Source organism: Mobula birostris, chromosome 1, assembly GCF_030028105.1.
Source record: "Mobula birostris isolate sMobBir1 chromosome 1, sMobBir1.hap1, whole genome shotgun sequence".
Lineage (NCBI taxonomy): Eukaryota > Metazoa > Chordata > Chondrichthyes > Myliobatiformes > Myliobatidae > Mobula > Mobula birostris.
Window position 1 is genome coordinate 166,255,808 of NC_092370.1, and position 22,438 is coordinate 166,278,245.

At 40.2% G+C, this 22,438-nt stretch overlaps 1 protein-coding gene across 1 annotated transcript in view; it reads right to left on the reverse strand.

Moving 5' to 3' along the window:
• Positions 1-20,737, reverse strand: part of LOC140208416 (regulator of G-protein signaling 6-like) — a 174,523-nt gene extending 153,786 nt beyond the window's left edge. Inside the window, exon 1 of the mRNA XM_072277125.1 lies at positions 20,644-20,737. Within this exon, the coding sequence (XP_072133226.1) occupies positions 20,644-20,728 (85 nt within the window). The 5' untranslated portion in view covers positions 20,729-20,737. The remainder of the gene's footprint in view (positions 1-20,643) is intronic.
• Between the last annotated feature and the right edge of the window lie 1,701 nt (positions 20,738-22,438).

The window sequence follows — 22,438 nt, forward strand, 5'->3', positions numbered from 1 at the left end:
CTGTTGTTGAGGGGGATAGCTACAGGGGTACTCTGCACTGGCTCCTTAATGTCTTTCCCCTTCCTGACTGTCACCCAATCTTCTATGTCCTGCACCTTTGGGTGTAACTACCTCTCTGTATGTCCTATCAGTCTTCTGAATGATCCAGGATTCATCCAGTTCCAGATCCAACTCCTTAACGCGGATTGTTAGAAGGTGCAGCTGGATGCACTTCTGGCATTGTAGTTGTCAGGGACACTGGAGGTCTCCATGCCTTCCCACATCCTGCAAGAGCAGCATTCCACTATCCAGCTGAGCAGATATAAAGAAGGGAAGGAGAAAAAAATAACTTAACCTCGAGCTTTTTTTTTTGTTTTGCCTCCACTGAATGAAGCCTCTCTTTTCCACTGTAGTGACCTGCTGCTGCCTTTTGTACTTGGGCAGTGGACCTGATTGAAGTACCCTCCTCTCAAAACTTCTGATGTCTGGATTGGTCGCTGGTCAAAGCTCATACATCCCATCTTTTAAAAACCTTGATCTCCCTTTTTTTGTCCACTTAGAGGATAAGTGTGTTACTAGCAAGGACAACATTTATTGACCATCCCAAATTAACCTAGAGAAGGTGGTGATGAGCAAGCTGTCTTAACCACTGCAACCTCCTGATGGAGAAATCTCCACTGCTCTGCCAGGTAGGGAATTCAATTTTGAAGTTTGGTTGGTGTGGAATACAGTAGGGAACCTACAAATGTTGCTCTTCTCATGCACCTGGTGCCATTGCCCCTCTTTGTGTTATATCTCATGTGAAGGGACTGATGAATAAACCATTGCACCTCCTCAGTCTTGGATTATTATGCCAGCTGCACACAGAGTAAAAGTCCTCAAACCTCTGAACAGCACTTGGCAAAATCAAACCTGGCCCTATTTGGGAAATGAAAATACTCACAATAAACATTGAATAATTCTCTCAGTAAAAGTTTGCAGTGTCCATCATTGTTTGATTCTGTTAATCTGCATATCTACTGTGCACCAGGTGCTTGGCTCCTGCTATCAATTTATTTCAGCAATAAGCAGTATTCTTAAGTAAATGGGCTTTCCATAAAACATGGGACTAATTTTCAGCTCCTGCAGGGAAAGATAAATATACTGACAGGCCAAATAGCCAGGTGGAATATTCAATTGAACCAAGTCTTTACATAAACCAGGCAACCTGGTATTCTAGTGGGTTGCAATTCAATGATGTTTTCTTTTCTCTCAAAATCTTCTCTGCACAAGCTGGAACATGGATAATGTGTTAGTTTGTGAAAGCAAATAATAATATTCTGATGAGAAAACATTCCCTACTGAAATTATCTATGTTCATCATTATCTCAGTGGCAGTCAGAACCTTGTATGGAAAGCAGGACTTTACTTTTGAGCTGCTATTTCTAGAAGTCTGGGCATGATGAATGAGGTGGCAACAAAACAAATGATTAAAAATATCAGCTCCCAAAATCCTTAAAACTATGTGAAGTTTGTAATTATGGATCTGGCAGAGGGATAGTAATAACCTTACAAACAGGAAGCAAGGGCAAGTTGTCTATAACTCGTGCTGAGGAACAGGTCAGGCTGATTACTAAAACGTAGATTACAGAAGTTTTCCCCTCTTACACCTGTGACTTGAATATTTTTATTCTTATGATTTTGTTCACTTTCAACTTCTGTCCCAGTTTTGTTGGCATTCTTATCACTTTCCTGACAAATTGGGGACAGCTCTTTTTCCCTTATTAGGGAGTGAGAGAGAGAGCCTGTGGTATGTCAAATTACCGGGTGAACAAGTAGTCTTTGGGGGACTGCAAGTCTGTGTCTTTATTGATGCTTTGCTGCACGCTTGAGTGCTCAGTGGGGGTTGCCGATGCTTTTTGCTGGTGGGGGAGGGGGAGGGTTGTTGCTTTACTGCTGCCTGTGCGTGGGAGGGTCTTTGGGATTCTAACATTTAACAGTCATTCATTCTTCGAGGCATTCCTCTGTTTTCATGGATGTTTGCAAAGAAAAAGAATTTCAGAATGTATACTGTATACATTACTCTGATATTAAATGTACCTATTGAAACCTATTGAAATTGTCTGCACCATTACGTTACCTTAATATGTTTCAGATACCGTTCAATCACTGAGGATTTCTACCACTTTATACTTCCATATACTCTACACATCAGTCGCCACAATTGTACCCAGTTGTAAATTGGAGGCGGATTTTACAATTTGTTCTGGTTGCTTTGCTTGCTGCAACCGTTCAGAAAACAAATCAATATGGTGTCAAAATTGTTTTACTCTGCCAGCTATGTTTAAGTCTCTTGGTTTTCCTATCTTTTCACCTTAAATTTATGAGTGAAACATGCAATATTGTAGCTGGTAAAGCCAATGTGCAAGAGAATCTTTCAAAATTCTTTCTCATTTGGAGCGTATGTATTGGATTAACAACAGAACAAACTCTTTCTACAATCCTTTATTCCTCCTCATGAGAGCTGCAGGACTGAATTTTTTTACTTCGGTTATTTCCCAGCCCATAACCCACTGCCATCTTCCTAAATCCCACACCCAAAAATCACCCTTCAGTGAGGAAGCATTGCGTCACTTGTTGACACAAAGCCCAATGATTCAACCAGCAGAGCTGCTGCCTCACTACTTTTGCGACCCGACTACCGTCTTAATCACAGGTGCTGACTGCGTGAAGTTTGCTTATTTCCCCTTTGACCATACAGAATTCCAATGAGTACTCTAGTCTCATCCCAACGGCTGATGGGTTAATTAGCAGCTCTGTCTAGCCCCTGTGGCTGATTGGTAGGAGGCAGTGAGTAGGAATAAAAGGATCCTTTTCTGGTTGGCTGCCAGTGACTAATGGAAAAAAAAGGATCAGCCGTGATTGAATGGCAGAGCAGACTCAATGGACCACATGGCCTAATTCTGCTCCCATGTCTTATGGCCTTGTGGTCTGAATTGTCTGCTCATATAGCCTTGTAGTCTGAATTGTCTGCTCAAATATACCAATTTGCATTCTTGGCAGAAACTCACTGCTGGCAGTAAAGTTACTCCCTCAAGTGACATAAGTTCCAATATATCAGAGTTTTGATCATTGATCTGCCTTAGCTAATAATTCTGTAATTTTACTTTACATGGAAACAGCTGGTAGAAGTAGTTTCCTTGCTTCTTAGTACATTGTCATTTAGTTTCATATCAAGTAAATACTTGTACAGTAGAAATGGGTCAAATAGAGTTGCACCAGAGCAATTATAGCTGCAAATTTTGACTACAGAGGTACAGAATAAATTTTCTCTAAATTCACCCTGGGATATTTAGTAGCATTTTCCTCTCTGGATCTCAGAAAGCATGAAGAATCTGCTCTTCAATAATCGTTATAAAAATATACTTTATTCATAAAAATCCATACATATGCAATGCAGAATATTTAAGGCAATGTTCTAATTCTGTCCTGCTGCTCCCAAACATAAGCTACTCTTTATATATCACGGGTGGGTAAATAGTTCACGGGGTTTTTTAAAATTAATTTTTTATGCGTTTCTACAGTATAGCTACAGAAAAAAACCTTCAACAAAATGGAGATTTATACAGTGCAAAACAAACACGTCCAACATATAATTCATAACAATAAAGAAAAAGCACCCAAAATAAACTCATTTAAGATTAGTATCCTCCCCAACCTCCCACTAAAAAAAACCCAGGCCAACCATTTCTGTGTATAAAAGAAAAAAATAATCAGAGTATTCAACCCCACAGAGCTGTAAGTATATATATATAAAGAAAACATAATGCCAACTACCAAAACTATAATGTAATTCACAACAAAAAAAAACCGTAAAACTTGCAGGAAAAAAGCTGAAAGTAAGGGATTGTAGTACAAAAAAAGGGATGGACTTAATCTAAAGTGGAGTTATGAAAGTATTCAGGAAAAGGTCCACACCTTATGAAACTTTATGTCCGAATTAAGAAGTGAATAATGAATCTTTTCAAGGTCTAAACAGGACATGGTATCACTAAGCCATTGAGCGTGAGTGGGTGGGGCAGCATCTTTCCACCTAAGAGGAACTAACTATCTAGCCAAAAGAGAGGCAAAAGATAATGTTCGACATTTAGTCGGACTCAGGTGCATGTCTACTTTACCCAAGGTGCCAAAAAGAGCAATCAGAGGGTTAGGTTCTAAGTGACAATTAAGAATCACGGGGTTTTAATACAGATCACATATTAGTATTCTGTGGCATTTCAGTAACAGAGCACCACTGAACCATGCTACATACTTAGCCACGGCTACAACTGCACAGACACACAAAGAACTCGTTGCCAGAGTTGGCTAAGGTCACATTGACCATGCATTTCTACACTTCGTGATCCTTCCAGCTGGAGATAGAGACTTCTACCATATATCTCTCTCTGATGCTCACCACTGAATAAAGAGATCCAAAAGAATGTTCTTCCATGCCTAAGGAGAGCAGGCAGAGCAGGGAGCTGGCTTTGTAGTATGGACTTCCCTCCTGGTGCAAGCTGCTATCAATTGTACTCACATGTCAGCTAATGCATATACCACAAACAAAACAGATTCCTTCAGTGTCCCACCAGAGCATATCATGCAGTTCATACACAAGACTATCTCCAGCAGTGTCACCCGTGTTTAATCTTTCATAACAAAGTGGTGGCAGGCCAAAGCTTGCTCTGCACTAACCACTTTGCCACCAGTGTACAATTCATGCATTTATAAGTTGCTAACATCTAATAAGCAGATACATAGCAGGAAGAAGGCTTTCATTGCAAGAGGGTTTTAACATGAGAATGAAGAGAAACACAAGAGGTTTTACAGATGCTGGAAATCTGGAGCAACACACAAAACACACAAAATTCTGGAAGAATTCAGCAGGCCAGGCAGCATCCATGCAGAGTTAAAAACAGTTGACATTTTAGGTCGAGACCCTTCATCAGGACTCGGCCTGAAACATCAACCATTTATTCCTCTCCATACAGTAGATGCTGCTTGACTTGCTGAGTTCCTCCGGTATTTTTGTGCATTTAACAATGAAGGTGTTTTGTTATAATTATATATGACACTGTTGAGACTACACCTGATGTGTTGTGAAAAATTTGGTTTTCTTACCTAAAAAAAGGATGTCTTTTTAACTTTATCCCATATACTTAATTGTTATTTGGAACCTAACCCTCTGATTGCTCTTTTCGGCACCTCGGCAGAAGTTGACAAGCATCTGAGTCCGGCTAAGCGTCGTACATTGTCTTTTGCCTCTCTTTTGGCCAGATGTGCAGTCCTTCTTAGGTGGAGAGATGTTGCCCCACCCTGTCATGCTCAATGGCTTAGAGACATGATGTCCTGCTTAGACCTTGAAAAGATTCATTATTCATTTCTTAATTTGGACATAAAGTTCCAAAAGGAGTGGGTGTCTTTTCTTGAATATTTTCATAATTCCCATTTAGATTAAGGGTTTATCCCTCCTTTTTTTAAGTTTGCATTTAAATTCCTTACTTCCAGCTTTTTTTTGGTTAAGACAAGTTTTTTTTAATGTCTAAACATATTATAGCTCAGGTAGTAGGCAATATACCTTCTTTTTATAAATACAGCTCTGTGGTGATAAAAGTTCTGATTGACGTTTCTATATATTCTAAGGTTGGCTTGGAGTTGGGTAGTGGGAGGGTGGGGTGGTAACTAACTTTATACGTTTCTACTATGGATGCTTTTCCTTAACTGTTGTGAACTGTACATTTGATATGTTTGTTTTGCACTGTATAAACCTCTTTTTTTTTACTGTTTTTCTGTTGTTGCATTGTAAAAAACTTATTAAAAAATTAGTAAAATAAAAGGATATATGTGCTAAAGAGCAGGGGCTCCCAACTTTTTTATGCCATGGAGCCTTACCATTAACTGATGGGTCAATGAACCCCAGATTGGAACTCCTGCTATAGAGGGAGATGGACCTGGCCAATTTCTGGGATGGTGGTGATCTGTCACAAGAGGAGAAGTTGAGTAGGCCAAGACTTTTTTTCTAGAGTTTGATAGAATAAAAGGTAATTCCATTGAAAATCTTCAGAATACTCAGTGAACTTGACTGGGTCAATGGAGAAGGATGATTCTCCTGGCTGAGTTGCTCAGTCAAGTGTAAGTCATTTCAAAATGATGAGTAGACTGCTCAGGATTTAAGTAAGGAGAAGTTCGTTTACTCAAAACAGATTGAATCTTTTGTATTTTCCACCCTGGAATAAAGCTCAGTTACTGATTGCAGTGAGAAATGGGATTGATAGATTTTTGGATGTTAGAAGGATCCAGGGATATAGGGATAAGACAGAGTGTATGAGGTAAAAAATCAGTCATGATCTTGCTAAATGGTAGAACAGGTTTAAGGGGCTGAATGGCCTACTCTTATTCTGAATTCTTCAGTTGATGAGTGATTTACTTACAATGAATGCAATGATTCCACACACAATCTGGTAGAGATTGTGAATAATTGATGTTAATTTAAAGTTACATTTGTCAGATTTGTAATGTACTGTGCTACTGCTGTAAAAAGCTACATTTCCTGGAATTTACACTCCAGGCATGGATGCCCATGCCAATAATCTTGAACTTGAAACCTGAATTGAGAAGACTGCTGATGAGTTCAAGCAATCATTCTCAGACATCCCACCCTGCAAAAACTCATTTCAGGGAGGTAGCACCATCAATTTGCGGGAGACTTCCGGGAGAGGTGGGATATCTGCAATAGAGTAGCTCCTTAGCAGCCGACCAGCTAGTTTAAATAATGTTAGCTATGCTAAGGAACGAATGGCACCTGTTAAACTTACCTCAACATGTCTTTTACAGTCTTAATCCACCATGGGCAATAGAAAAGTCACTGTTGCAAACAGTGCAGCGAGCAACACTGTCATTATTTTGACCCCTATTAGGCAGGGGCACCCTTTAGTGTAGTCTGGGGTGACGTACGTTTTATATTTTTTTGGAACACTCTGCCATGGCGTGCTCTTGCTCGCGTTCTCTCTCTCTCTCTCTCGTGGTCGCTCGCGCGCTCTCAAGCACTCTCTCTCGCTTTCTCGCTCTCTCTCTCTCTTGCTCTTATACAGTGAAACATAGAGTGAAATGCATCATTTGGGTTTACAACCAACACACCAAAAGATGTGCTGGCGGCAGCCCGCAAGGGTCCCTACACACCCTGACACCAACATAGCATGCCCACAATGCACAGAACACAACAAAGCAGCATAGACCAAGTGACAAAGCAACAACTTCAAAACAAGCACTGTGGCCCCCTCCCAACCATGCATCCATGAACATACACAGTCCCCTAACACCAGGACAGGTCACCTTCTTTGGACTCCAGTCTCCACTTGACTGGTGGATGCGCAGATATTTGGCCTTTCATTTCCCCAGTAGTCTGAAGAGATTTGCAGGCTCAGAATCTGACCATCGGACCTTAACTTCTAATTGACCTTCAGGCTTCAATCTGGACCTCTGAGTGACTTTCAAACTTCAGTACTGAACCAGGACTCAAAAATGATAACGAATGAGAACTCTAAATCCAGGCTTACAGTTGTAAAGTTATGAATGGCAGAGACAAACTGTCAGTCCACCATACCTATACAGACCATCAAGCAACTATCTATATTCATCCTATTTACCAGCAATTGGTCTGTAGTCTTCTGTATTCAGCATGCCTTGCAAATCCTAGGTGTTGCCTGCTCCACTTCAGAAGGATGCAGTCTAACCATGTACACATTCAGAGAAGTTATTCAATACGAACGGGTGCTGAGACGTTTACTCGACACAAGCAACACTCAGGATACTCTGTGTCTGATTTACTATCAGTTTATTCCTTCCATAAATCACACTAGCTCAGACAATAACCATTAAAGCTATTTGGATGGATAGTTAATTTTCCAAATTTGATATCAACCTGATAGGCAGCTCTGTAACTGCAGTGACACTGAGCAAAACACACTTCTATCTAACAGCCTTTCAACCTAACAGGGGGAGCTGATCTAATCACGGCTTTCAAGTGTTGTTTTGGATTGTGCAATGAACTGCCATGATTTAATGGGGCATCAAGTTATTACATATTATACATCAGTGTGTCGCTTGTGTTGAATATTACAGACCTATTAAGATTATAGAATTTAAATATAAATGCAGTAGAAATTGCATCAGTGATTATAGTACAACAAACTCTTCAAATGATTTATTTACTTCCTAAACTGCAGAGTAAAGAGCTGTTCGGCAGAGGTCAGAAAGAGCATCCAATTGTCCCATGTGTAATTTCTCACAGTCAGAATTAACGTACATCTCTTCCAATAGCAGTGCCTCTGCTTGTTTGCGTTTTCTCTCTCTTTTTCTTTGTTTCTTAAACAATTTCTACTGTTCTCTCTACTCCTCTCTCTCTAAAAATCCATTCCTCACCTTTTCTGTCTATGAACTTCTACATTGTGCTTGTCCCCCCCGTCCTTTATCTACATCGATTTAATCAGTCTCCATCTTATGATAGGTGGGCGCCATTGAATAGATGACCATGTACTCGGCTGAAAAGGGCAACGGGGAGGAGAAAGGCAGGGTTTAAGTTCCTGCCAAGTATGAGAGAGACAGACCAACCAAGAACCAGGGCTAAGGTCCAAGCTATGGAGGACCAGAAGCCTCAGTTGGATGGAAGGAGGAGAGCAGAGGAGGGGGATTGGTGTTTTGACATATAAGGTGGAAAATAGTTCTAAGAGGGAAAAGAAGATCAGTACTAAAAAAAAAACAGAGGAAGTGTGTTTGCTACTGCAACAGAACACCATATCAAGAAAAAAGGATCTTTCTCTCATGTCTTTGCACCTATTCCACCAGGTTTATCCCATTCTGCTCAATAGGATCTCGGGGTTATTTTTTTCTTCCTTGCAATATCTGCTTCTCTCTTTTTCCCCAACCCTTTCTCTAACACTGAAGCTGGTGATATCTTACAGGAATATTCTCCCTCACCCCTTCTTCCTCTCTCTCTCCCCTCTCTTTTTCTATCTCTGTCTTCACACACACACACATACACACACACACACACATTATATACACACACACACACCATAATGAATTACTTAAATGAAGAATGCTTAATCAACCTATATACAAGATTGCTCAAATATTACTGAAATATTAAATTACATAGCATTCCTCCCCATTGAGCTACAAACTGCAGCTCAATAGAGAACGTGTCTCAACTATACAGTGTATTATATGATGCAACTACTATAAACAAATATCCACAGCATAGTAAATCTTAAATTGTCCCATTTAAGCCTAAAGATTTAATCACTCTTGTGGGATAACATCTTTCCTGGCAAGGGGAATCACTCTGCTTGGCAGGTAAGATTTGTGCCTGTGAAACAATCTCAGGTTCTGGGGCCTCCTCCATGGTGGCTGTAAGAGTTTATTCTGGGACCGTAGGAAGTGGTTCTGTCAGTGGTAGCCTGCTTTCTTCTCTAACAGTTGACTTTGCTTTCCTCAACTGATTGATGTGCCATCCAAGAGTGATAACTCCTTGTCTGAGGAACCTTCAATTTTGCCTCAGCTGTTTTTCCTGCACACTCCCTCTGAGACTAAGATTGAGGAGATCCAAGTGTGAACGTAAGGGATGGCCCAGGAACAGCACAGCTTGTGAGTTGTTGGTTTTGGTGTGTGCCTCATTACAATAGGCAAGCAGAATATTGGCAAACTGTGATTCAGTGTCAGTGTGCTGCATTCTGCTGACATTGCTCACTATGCATTCCTAGACTCTGAACAAACCTTTCCACCAAGCCATTTGTAACTGGGGTACGGTGCAGATGTAATATGTCTTATTCCATTCAGTTTTAGGAATGACAGAAGTTGTTCCGCCACATGCTGTGGTCCATTGTCACTGACTAAGTGTTCTGGAACACCAGTCAATGCAAAGAGGCTTCTCAACACATCAATAGTATGTGAGGCTGTTGGGAATACTTCTGGCCACTTTGTAACTGCACCCACCACTACCAAAAAATTTGTGCCTATGAACAGTCCAGCAACAGCCACATGAATACTCTGCCAGGGCAATGCATGGCATTCCCAGGGATGGCGAGGCGCTGCTCTTGGCATCTGGGAGATGTGCCGGCATCCTGTACAGTGCGTGACAAGCTGCTCAATCTGTTGATCTATCCCAGGCCACCAGACAAAGCTTTGAGCCAACGCTCTCATTTTGACCACGTCAGCATGTAGCTGCTCCAACACTTTAGTTCTCAGCTTGGATGGTACAACAACTCTCAATCCCCATGTTAGGCAATCTCCATCAAGGACAAATTCATCTCGGTGCTGTTAAGAATGGGAAGAATGGGGAAACTGGAATTTCTGGAACACATTCCATCCATTTTGGGTTGCCATGTAGACCTGAGACAGTGTGGAGTCTTTTCTGGTTTTCTTTTGGATCTTCTATGATGTAATAGGGAGACTTTCAATTTGCGTTAGGGAAAATACATCAAGAGGAGTATATCTTTTGGAAAATATTTCTGATATTTCCTTTTCCAAGGGTAAATAGGACAATCCATCAGCAGTTCCGTGATAATTCATCCTCTTGAATTCAGTCTTGTAATTGTGTCGTCCAAGAAACAGAGCCCATCTCTGCAATGATGCTACTGCTGTTAGTGGAACACACTTCTGTGGATTGAAAATGGACACTAGTGGTTATGATCAGCAACGAGGGTAAACTCTCTCCCACACAAGTACTGGTAAAAAAGCTTTACACCCCAAACTAGAGTCAAAGTCTCTCTGTCAATCTGTGTGTAATTTTTCTCTGCAGCAGTAAGGGAACGTGATGCAAAGGCTCTGGGGCATTCACTTCCATCACTCAGAGCATGTGACATGACTGCACCCATACCATAAGGCGAGGCATCACAGGCAAGTTTCACCGGATGGTGTGACTAAAGCATCTGACATCACCATTTCCTTACCCTTTTGAAAGATGCCTCAGAATGCTTTGTCCATTTCATTTCTTCCCAATCTGCAGTCATGATTTCAAGAGATGGAGCACAGTCACCAGGTTTGGTAGGAACCTGTCATAGTAATTGACAAATCCTAAAAAGGAGCACAAATGTGAACCATCCTTGGGGTATCCACCACTGCTCAAATTTTCTCAGCACACTTGTGTAATCATTGTGCATCACAGGGTGACCATAGTAAGTGATGCTTGGATTAAGTAATTCACACTTGCTGCATCGTGCTCTGAGCCCATAATCTTCTAATCTTTTTAACATCATCTTGATATTTTGGAGATGTTCCTTATCAACTTTACCAGTACTAATGATGCCATCCAGGTAACACTGAGTGCCTGAGCAGCCTTGCACCACCTGGTCCATAGGTTTCTGCTGGAGTGCAGGTGTGGATACTACTCCAAAAATCAGCCTATTATAGTAATAAAGCCCTTTGTGAGTGCTTTTGGTGAGAATCACTTTGGACTCTTTTATTTCCAATTGTAGATAGGCCTCAGTTAAGTCTACTTTGCTGAAGTGTTCTCACCCAGAAAGGTTTGCAAAGATATCCTCTAACCTGGGCAGAGGGTATTGACCTACTTTCAATAGAGTTCATGGTGACATTAAAATCACCACAGATTCTCACAGACCCATTCTTCTTGGCTACTGGGGACACTGGTGTTGTCAATGACCTCCACTCAATCTCAGAAAGAACTCATTCTGCCTTCATGTGATCTAGCTCACTGGCTACTTTATCAGGAATGGTATAAGGAACTAGGTGGGCATTGTAATACTTGGGTGTGGCATTTTCATTTAACACTATTTTACCCTTGTTATGTTTGAGTTTTCCAATGCCATCCTTGAACGCTGCTCTGACATCATCCAGCACCTTTCTTAATTTGCTTACAGTTGACGTTATTACAGGAGATGTGGCATGCAAGTGGTGGATGGATCTCCAATCAAGTTGTAGTTGTCTCAGCCAGTCACACCCCATAATGCTGATCCTCCTGTTTTTACCGCATACAAGCTCATGTTCGTTGTTGTATTTCACTGTCAAGAAACTCATTCTCACAGGAGTTATCCTTCCTCCGGTATAAGTTCTTAGTTGGATATCTGGAGGCTCTAGTTCAGTATATTTGAAATGTTGTTCAGACTCATTTTGTGGAATAACTGAAACAGCCAAGCCAGCCTCCAATTTCATTTTAATTAACTTGCCTTTCACTTGTGACATAAGCTTGTCTATTATCAATTTTCACATTGCAAATCTCGAGGCCACTCAGTCCTGTGTCACTCTCATCATTATCAGGTTTTTCGTCAACAGCATGCAGATTAGTGCTGTTTTTGAAACTGCAACTTGACTTTTTATCTTTTTCTCTTCCTTGTGCAGTCCATTTATTTTTGTCTGCCTGACATGCTTTTTGCATGTGTCCTACTTTGTTGCTTTTTCTGCAAGTTTCACCTTTAAATCTGCTTTGGCACAGTGAATGTGAGCCCCTGCCACAAACATTATTTTGTTGACACTCACTTTCATTCCTGACTGACTATAACTCCATTATGTCTCTGCCTGCAGTTTCTGTTGAAACAGTGATTTCAACTGCTCTTTTAAATGTAAGTTGTGCTTCAGTTAGAAGATGCTTTTGAAAACTTTCTTGTAAGATTCCACAACCAAATGATCTCTCAGTACACCATTAAGGCCATCATTGAACTGACAATGAAGAGAAAATCTGCAGATGCTGGAAATCCGAGCAACACACATAAAATGCTGCAGGGACTCAGCAGGCCAGGCAGCATCTATGGAAAAGAGTAAACAGTCGATTCATCAGGATCGGAAAAAACAATGAGAAGTTAGAGAAAGAAGGTGGGTGAGGGGAGGAAGGAGTACAAGGTGGTAGGTGATAGGTACTTGAAAATTGACTTGGAAGCTATGTGGCATAAGATGGCAGTGAAGATATGTTCCCAGAGAGAAGACCTGGCTGTGGTAGCAGGTCTGGGTGAGCACACAGTTGAAGAGTCACCTACTACCTTGTACTTCTTCCTCCCCTCCCCTCATATTAGAAACAAAGAAAACCTACAGCACAATACAGGCCCTTTGGCCCACAAAGCTGTGCCGAACATGTCCTTACCTTAGAAATTACCTAGGGTTACTCATAGCCCTCTATTTTTCTGAGCTCTATGTACCTGTCCAGGAGTCTCTTAAAAGACCCTATCATATCTGACTCCACCACCGTCACTGGCAGCCCATTCCATGCACTCACCACTTCCTGCATAAAAAACTTACCCCTGATATCTCATCTGTACCTACTTCCAAGCACCTTAAAACTGTGCCCTCTCGTGCTAGCCATTTCAGCCTTGGGAAAAAGCCTCCGATTATCCACACGAGCAATACCTCTCATTATCTTATACACCTCTATCAGGTCACCTCTCATCCTCCATTGCTCCAAGGAGAAAAGGCCGAGTTCACTCAACCTGTCTTCATAAGGCATGCTCCCCAATCCAGGCAACATCCTTCTAGATCTCCTCTGCACCTTTTCTATGGTTTCCATATCCTTCTCGTAGTGAGACGACCAGAAATGAGCACAGTACTCCAAGTGGGGTCTGATCAGGTTCCTATATAGCTGCAACATTACCTCTCGACTCTTAAACTCAATCCCACGATTGATGAAGGCCAATGCACCATATGCCTTCCTAACCACAAAATCAACCTGTACAGCAGCTTTGAGTGTCTTATGGACTAAGACCCCAAGACCCCTCTGATCCTCCACACTACCAAGATGAACCACCTCACACTTATCTGGGTTGAATTCCATCTGCCATTTCTCAGCCCAGTTTTTCATCCTATCACGAACACCAGATATTCTTGCTTTAACTTCTCATCTTTCTTCCTGATGAAGGGTCTTGGCCTGAAACATCGACTATTTACTCTTTTCCATAGATGCTGCCTGGACTGCTGATTTCCTCCAGCATTTTGTGTATGTTGCTTGGATTTTCAGCATCTGCTGATTTTCTCCTCTTTGTCCAGAAATGTCTACCCTAAAGAAGTTCAAATCCTCTCACTGCTCAAACCCTCTACTGCTCCCCTCTGTGATCTCTGCTGCCCTCTGACTCTTTGACCATGTTCTCACGCAGATCTTCTATTCAGCCACATATGCTGAAATGGACTCCCCTTCTTTTTAATTTCACTTATGAAACCTAACACGTTCTGAAATCAACAATGGTTTTGGTCCTAAATGTTCCTGCATTACGTTCATGATATTAGCATAACTCATTTCGGCTGGTTTGGTTGGAGCAGTTAAACTTTGAAGCAAACTGTACACCTCTAAACCCAACACACTCAGCAAAATTGGTACTTGCTTCATTGGCTATTCCATTTGCTTTAAAATACAGTTCATTTTGCTCAGTATACATGAGCCTGTTACCTGTTGAGCAATCGAACATGTCTATCTTTCTGAGGTAGCCAGCCATGTCTGCTGTTTTTTTTAAATGATTATTATCATCTTGTACTCACTCTTTATGAACCTGTGAACTCTTCCATTTTCTGCCTATTTTTAAAAAACTCAGTTTTGTCTTTCCATCTAAATAAAAACATACTGTGCTGCTTTCTTTTAACTTGAATAGCAGTCATCTTGGGTTTGTTTTAAAAATATCTTGTCTCCAATGTTATATTTTGTAACTTCAAAGCATTAAACTAATTAAAAGGAAGACATGGAGTCTGAAATGTGAATCTAACTTAGTTTTTACTTTAAGCGAGGTATGCACACATCACATGGTACTGTGAAGACCTATGCAATTCATATATGTAACTCACATATAACCCATAATGAATTATTTAAAGGAGCAAAAATGCTTAATCAACCAATATATATACACACAAGATTACTCAAACATTACTGAAATATTAAATATACAACTATCACCTCTTCACCTAGAATCCCCAAGCAGTGATCTTGCTGGCTTGTTTTTACAGTTAATTAAATCAAAGGGCTACTTAAATAGCAAGTAAAATTGGATTCCACATTAGACAATAAAATGCACTAAACCTAAGGAAAATAATTTTTGTTATGATATAATCCTTCCTGAATTGAATTTGCATTCTTACTCTAGTTAAATTTCCATTCCAAATGAATGAATTAGTGGATTTGCAGAGTTTGCCCATATCAGTAACATTAATCATACCTCAAGAGATAACACTCCTTTGTCTCTGAGTCAAAATTTATGGTTTCAAGTCTCCCCCCCACCCCCCACCAAAGAGACTTGTGTTTATAAACTGTGCCAACTGTGCACTAGTGAGAGAGTGCTTCTGCGTCATCGGCCCTGTCTTTTTGATGGGGTGGGTATTAAAATGAAGTTCTGTTTGCCCTCTAAGTCAGAAGAAAAATCCATGATTCTGAAGAGAAGCAGGGGTCCAGTCCCTATGCCATTTAAAATTTATCAGTCAACCAAAATTTGTCTCTTCACAACCATTACTATATACACCAAAGTGGCCACTATATTAGGTACAACTGTTCATTAAGACAAATATCTAATCAGCGAATGATATGGCAGCAACTCAATGCATGAAACCATGCAGACATGGTCAAAAGATTAAACTGCTGTTCAGACCAAACATCAGGATGGGGAAGAAATTTGATGAAGTGACTTCGACTGTGGAATGATTGTTTGTGCCAGACTGGGAGGTTTGAGTATTTCAGAAACTGCTGATTTCTCAGAATTCTCTAGAGTTTACAGAGAATGATGTGAAAATCAAAAGAAAAACTTTCGGTGAAGAGCTGTTCTTGGAAAAATATGGCATGTTAATGAGAGAGGTCAGAAGAGAATGGACAGACAGCTGACAGGAAGGTGGCAATAACTCAGATAATCATACATTAGAACAGTGGTGTGCAAAAGAGCATCCCTGGATGCACACATAAAACCCTGAAGTACATGGGCTACAGCAGCAGAAGATCACAAACACACACACAGTGGCCACTTTATTTAGGTGCCTCCTATACTTTAAAAAGTGACCACTTAGTGTTTCTTGTCATTATCACAATGCTCTTTGTAGGTTTTTTCTGCATACAAATTACTAGCTTTTCTCCTGTCATGGCAAGTATAACTGGAAGTATGTCATAAATGTACTTCAATAATCGTAAATTCCTTTAGAATGTCGCAGGATGTGAACGGACATATGAAGATGTATTGTACATCATTGTTAAGAAACAAAGACTTGCATTAAGTCAGAGGCCAAATTTACTTTGATACAATCAGGGATATTTTGGAGGGATGCTGAATATTACCTAACCTCAAATTTGATTGTATCCTTGCTTCTTGCTTCTATTTGCCAGTGCAAAACCTTGTTAACAACAGCTGAGGAGGTTCTGGTAGTTGCACACCAATGCTTTTATTCTCCTTCTCTAAACCTCTTGTTAACCTATCAACCACTACCCTAGCCTCACCCTCTCAGAGATATTCCCTCTACCCCATCTTTTTCTCCTACACTCTCATATGAACTTAAAAATAACCTGTTTCTCTCTTTCCCTTTTCTGGAAAAAAAGGGTCTTTGATCTGAAACACTATTTGACCTGAATAACACTATTTCTCTTTCCATTGCTATCGAGTGTTTCCAGTATTTTCTGTTTCAGGTTGCCAGTATCCTCAGTTCTTAGATTTTTTACAATGTCAGTTATTACTGACTTCCTCACGCGTCTTTTGCCTGATATAAATGAGTTTAATTTTGAATCCTCCATTAGCAAACCTGCCATCCAGGACTTGCTTAGTGTAAAATCAAGTTACCTCATCATTTCCCACTCTCGCTCTGCCTATCTGTTAGTCCCTAGTATTAATGTTACCCCCGTCTTCATATCCTGTAAATCAATAAGATCTGTATGGAAAGGATGGCTATGCTGGGTCACATCACTTACATCAGGTCAGATCCAATTACTGAGTCAGTGAAAGGAATTCAATACATTCAGTGAAATGTAGACTAACACCAGAAAAGCAAACATGAACATTGAAAGACCACTGTGAAACTCCCACTGTTTCATTAAAGCCATTTAGGGAAAGGACCTTGTTACCTCTGGTCTTCCTTACATGTGAGTTCTATCTACATCCCCGTTGAATGTTACTGTTCCCTAAAATGACCCAGTCGTTATGCCAAAGGCAATGTCCATATTTCAAGAACAAATAATATCATGGATGCAGGAAAGACTTCTCTAGGCTGGATGTCAGCACAGCACATGTGAAGAATTAACTTTTGACTGGAGAAACCAACTAAAGAAACCAGATATCAGCTGAAGAAATACTGAGCAGCATTAAAGCCAGCAGCAGACAAAAGCAAGAATTAAAATTCTGCAACAAACAATCTGCTGAAGGAACTCAACAGGTTGAGCAACTTTAACACGTATTGTTGATGTTCCGGGTCTAAACTCTGTATCAGAGGTAAAAGCTTGCACGTCCCAGTGCCAGGTAAGCAGCAGGGGAGGAAATTGGAATGGGCTGTGAAGAAGAAGGGACATTGGCAGGGAATATCAGCAAAGGTAGGAGAGAGTTGCAGGGCTGATCACAAATGATGAGTATGAAGTTAACTTAAGGGAAATCGACACTTCGTAATCTCCAGCAGTAACATAGATAGGGGTGGCCCGCAGCTGATATAAAACATGCCCGCAGCTTGGGCTTGTAGACTTGATCAAGGCCTGAACCACCTGCAAAAATCAAATGTGCAACAGAACTGACATTAATTCACGCAAGCAGTCTTCATGTACATATGTGTCACCTGCACAGAGGATCTGCTCTGTTTTTTAAAGAAATGCTTCGTACAACTAACTGCCAATCATGCTTAACAACGAATAAGTAAAAATTCACATGTAGTTCAAATGAATTTGTATGAAAAAAATAACCTCAACAACTCCCTATGCAGACTTCAATTTAACAATGAACAATCTGGTATCTCAATGAGAAAGCTTAAATTGTAACATTCAAATAATAGGCATGCGATTTATATCACGTACATTTATATCTGAACAGCTGAAATCATAAACAGTGCAATTTTTCCTCAGGATATACCTTTTGAATAACACCATAGTTTTCCAGTATAACAGCCATTTAATTGCACTATCCAGATTTTTTAAATTAGTTAAGTAATCTTGATGCTCAAAGCATTTGTGAACAACTCAGATGGTTCAGTACAATTTTATTTTTTGTCACCTAAACACCAGGATTGAGTGACTTTCTCCTATTTCTGTCCCAAATGTTCCATTATTGGATTTAGAGAAAGGGTCTATCAATAAGATCTGATGTGCAAACTCTGCCAAGAGTAGAATCAAAGGTAAGCAGATAATAAAGAGATATGAATGAGTTCTAGTCATTCTTCCAGTGAAGCTGGTCCTTATATCAAAGCTGCACATGCTGTACTCTTTAAATCACCTTATCACATACTTGCAGCTTCAATAAATGAATGAACACACAGCTCTGTCTTTTTTGTGACTAATATCAGAGAGATGCTACTTTGTAGACCCAGTGGAAGTCTAACTCTCCTGATATTCCCATGTCAATGTTAAATGCATGGCTTTGATAAATCATTCTTTTTTTTTATTTATGATTTGATGTTTATTTACTTGATTGTCAACAATGGAATGTAAAATATTTTGATCAAATGACAGGGTATATGGTACAGCTTCTCCAGAGCTGACAATGATTTGTTTTCCCACTTCCTCTATGGCTGAGTTTACTGTCCCAATTTTTGGATACAATTACACGCTGTGTCTCTGCTTACTGGTAGATGAGTTGAAATTGCCCAACCTTAGATCACATGATATCTTTTCAGCTGAAGAAGAGGTGAAAGTCTTCATTTTTTTGACAGTACATTGGATTTAACCAAGATGTTGGAACTGAAATTTTACTGTGTAAATTATTCCACGCAAAGCAATCACATTTGTTAGTAACTGTGAATCCAAGCTCCTCACATTACAGAACAGCATTAAAATAAATATTTGAGTGTGGTGTTAATTCTCCTGTCCATTATCAACATAAGATATGGATGTGGTGCAAAATTGATCTGAGCTAAAACTGTCCACTTTCTATGGTTTGTTTCACTTAAAATTACCCTTAAATACATGGCACATGGAAGCCTAGTTTGGAAATGAAGCTCCACTAATCAGCCATTGAAAAGCAAATAGAAGGACATAGAGAACTGAGGTGGTATTGGATGATGTTCATATTCAGGTTGCTGTCATTGTAAGCAGCATCATAGAAACACTGTCATGAATCTAGATAGTTATACTTATCAGCTGAAAGCACTGACATTTGTGTAGTTTTACCTTCTGTTTCATTGCTCATGGCTGTGTGTTTTAGATCCTATCAAGTGTTCAAATTTACATAATGCTCGTCACTTCCCTCATCAATATCTCATAAAGTGAAATGCTGTTGCTGATGTTACGTTGGCGGAAGTGCAAGTCATTTTGAATGCACAAATATCATATTTGAGCTCCTTTTGATTAGTGAAATGTTAACAAGTGTACGGGGGGTGAATTTCTCGCAACACCGACAGATAGAAAATGCTGGAGGAACTCAGCAGGTCAGGCAGCATCTACGGAAATGAATAAACAGTCGACATTTCAGGCTGAGACACCTTCCTTCTTCAGGGCTGGAAAGGAAGGGGGAAGCTGCCAGGATAAAAAGATGGTGGGAAGGGGAAGGAAGATAACTAGAAGGTGATAGGTGAAGCCAGATGGGTGGGAAACATAAAGGGCTGGAGAGGAAGGAATCTGATAGGAGAGAGGAGTGGACCATCAGAGAAAGGGAAGGAGGAGGGGACGCAGGAGGAGGTGTTAGGCAGGTGAAAAGAGGTAAGAGACCAGGGTGGGGAATAGAAGAAGTTGGGGGGGGGAGGAGTATTAAAATATTTTTTACCAAAGGTGAAATTGACATTCAAGCCATCAGGTTGGAGGCTACCCAGACAGCAAAAGACATCTGAGAGGCCATCAGATTTAATCTAATACTTGTTAATGATAAACTGCATTCCAACAGACAGAAGGGTTTTGGTTAAGCAGTGTGCAAAAGATAGACAGCCAACCTTGTTTGAATGTTTATAAGACAAAGGCTATATAATTTCTGTATAAATAAAGTAGATTTATAGTTCTACGATGCACATGTAACAGTATTTGTACAAATCCAAATTTGAACTTAAACACACAGGCATAACCTTGCAAGGAATTGTACTGAAATTCATAAGTGAACAAAAAGCAGAAAATATTGGAAACACCAAGCAGGTCAGGTAGCATGTGTGGAGACAGTAACAAAGTCAATATTTTGGGGGTAGAGAGAAAACAAGTTAACTTCAAGTTGCAGAGGAGGTTGCAACCCCTTGCTTCATCCCAGCAAGAATATCAGAGACATTCCATTTGTCCAGTCCTCCTCAGGTTCTCTTCAACTTATCACTGACTTGTTTCCTCTCTTTCCCAATTCTGAGGAAGAGCCTTCAACGTGAAATGATAACTTTGTTTCGCTTTCCAGAGCTTCTTTTCCAGAGACTCTGTCTCTCCTGCTGAATGTTTTCACCATCTTCTGCTTTTACTTCTGATTTCCAGCATCAGCATCTTGTCATTGATTCTCATTTACATGTTGCTCTATCTGATTATCAAACTGTGCATGTGCAGTGTAGGAATGGCTGCATGAGCTTTATGTAAATCTGGCCAAGTAGACTTGCCTGTGATGACACTGGGAATCTTTGACAGAAAGCTCTTCACTGTTCGAATAGGCACTCCACCCGCTTTTTCATCCTGCATCCGCATGATAATGTTTTCTATCTGTTGAAGAAAGAAAAAGACTATTTGTTGATTCTCCTTTTTGTTAATTTAATAAACATAAGCCCTAACAAGCAGAGCATTCTGGCATCAATACCAACTGCGACTAAAATGCACATGGTCTGGTATAGTCAAGCATTTTGTGGTACCATTGGTTTCTCACGCTGGCTGGGAGACAGTTGAATCTTAGCGTCACGCAGTATGGAAACAAGCCCATCAAATCCAAGCCAAACATACACTAAACATTGTATTTGCTGCTCTTTCTCATCAATTACCTCCAGTTTCTATCACTCACCTACATGAGGGGTAACTTACACTGGCCAATTCACCTACCAACCTGCATGTCTCTGGATGTAGGAAGAAACCAAAGAACCCAGGGGAAACATATATACATATACTGACATACTATACATACACAAGCATGCATACAGATATAAATGCAATCACACACACACACACCAAACACAATATACCTACATAAATACAGATCCCCTAGTCCACACTATTTTCTCAACTCCTCCCTCTGCCAACTTTAATTCCTCTCTTTCCTGTAATTCCCTCTCCACTAACTTTCTCTTTTGCTCCCTCTTTCCCTCAATACCTTTCTCTCTCAGCTTTCCTCCTTAGATCCTCCTCTTATTAGGTTTCTCCCTCAGATGGCTATGATTACTATATCACCTGCTGAACTGGCAACCCTCTAGATTGCCTCTGCAGTAAAATCCACCTCCAGACATCAAGGCCTCAGTTTAGTTGTAGCAGAGAAATCAGTCATGATCTGAAATCTGCCAGGTTGTGGCATTATTCCCAATAACACCAAAATGATATGAGATACTTATTTCAGTAGTACCCACTTTCCTGCCAAGGGTACTTTCAAGCTTACTTGAACCCAGAGAGTGAAATTCCAAAAAAACAATTCCCAATGTAATTCCATAATTACCGTATTTAATGCCTTCTCAACTTTTATTTTAGTAACAGTGGTTATAAAAGTGGCTAGTGGAGAGGAGTCTTTTAGTTTCGTTGACGATTGAAGATTCAAGTTTGTTTAATGTCATTTCCTGTACACAAGTGTAAGGAGAACAAACTAATTGTTACTCCAGATCCAATGCCCCACAATAAAATTACAAAAGATAAAGAACACAACAATAATAATAATATTAACAATAATAAACACAATATGTATGAATACATAAGAAAGTTTATAAACATAGATTGATTGTATGTCCATAAAGAGATGCTAGGCTGCACATAAGATGACTGATAGCAAGTAATAAAGTAGTGGTGGATGTGCTGATCAGCCTTACTGCTTGGGGAAAGTAACTGTTTTTGAGTTAGCACGGGTGTTACGCAGCCTCCTTCCTGATGGGAGTGGGACGAACAGTCCATGAGCAGGGTGTGTTTAATTGTCTTTGCAAAAGCAGATTTCCCATGTAAGAAAGACTAAAGGAGATAGAGAATTATTCAGTGCATCATAATTGTACTTTAGACAAAGTAATTGTTGAACCATTTCACAAAACTGGAAAAAAATCTCCTTTCAATCAGTCACACTGCAAAGAAATCTGAGAAAGGCAACAAATATGGGCAGTAATAGTTCTTGTCAGATGATAAGATAATCTAGTGAATGCGAGGGTATGACGACAGTGAGTAAAGTCTAAGGCATACATTGCAGATTGGTGGGCGAGATGAATCATGCTAATGCAA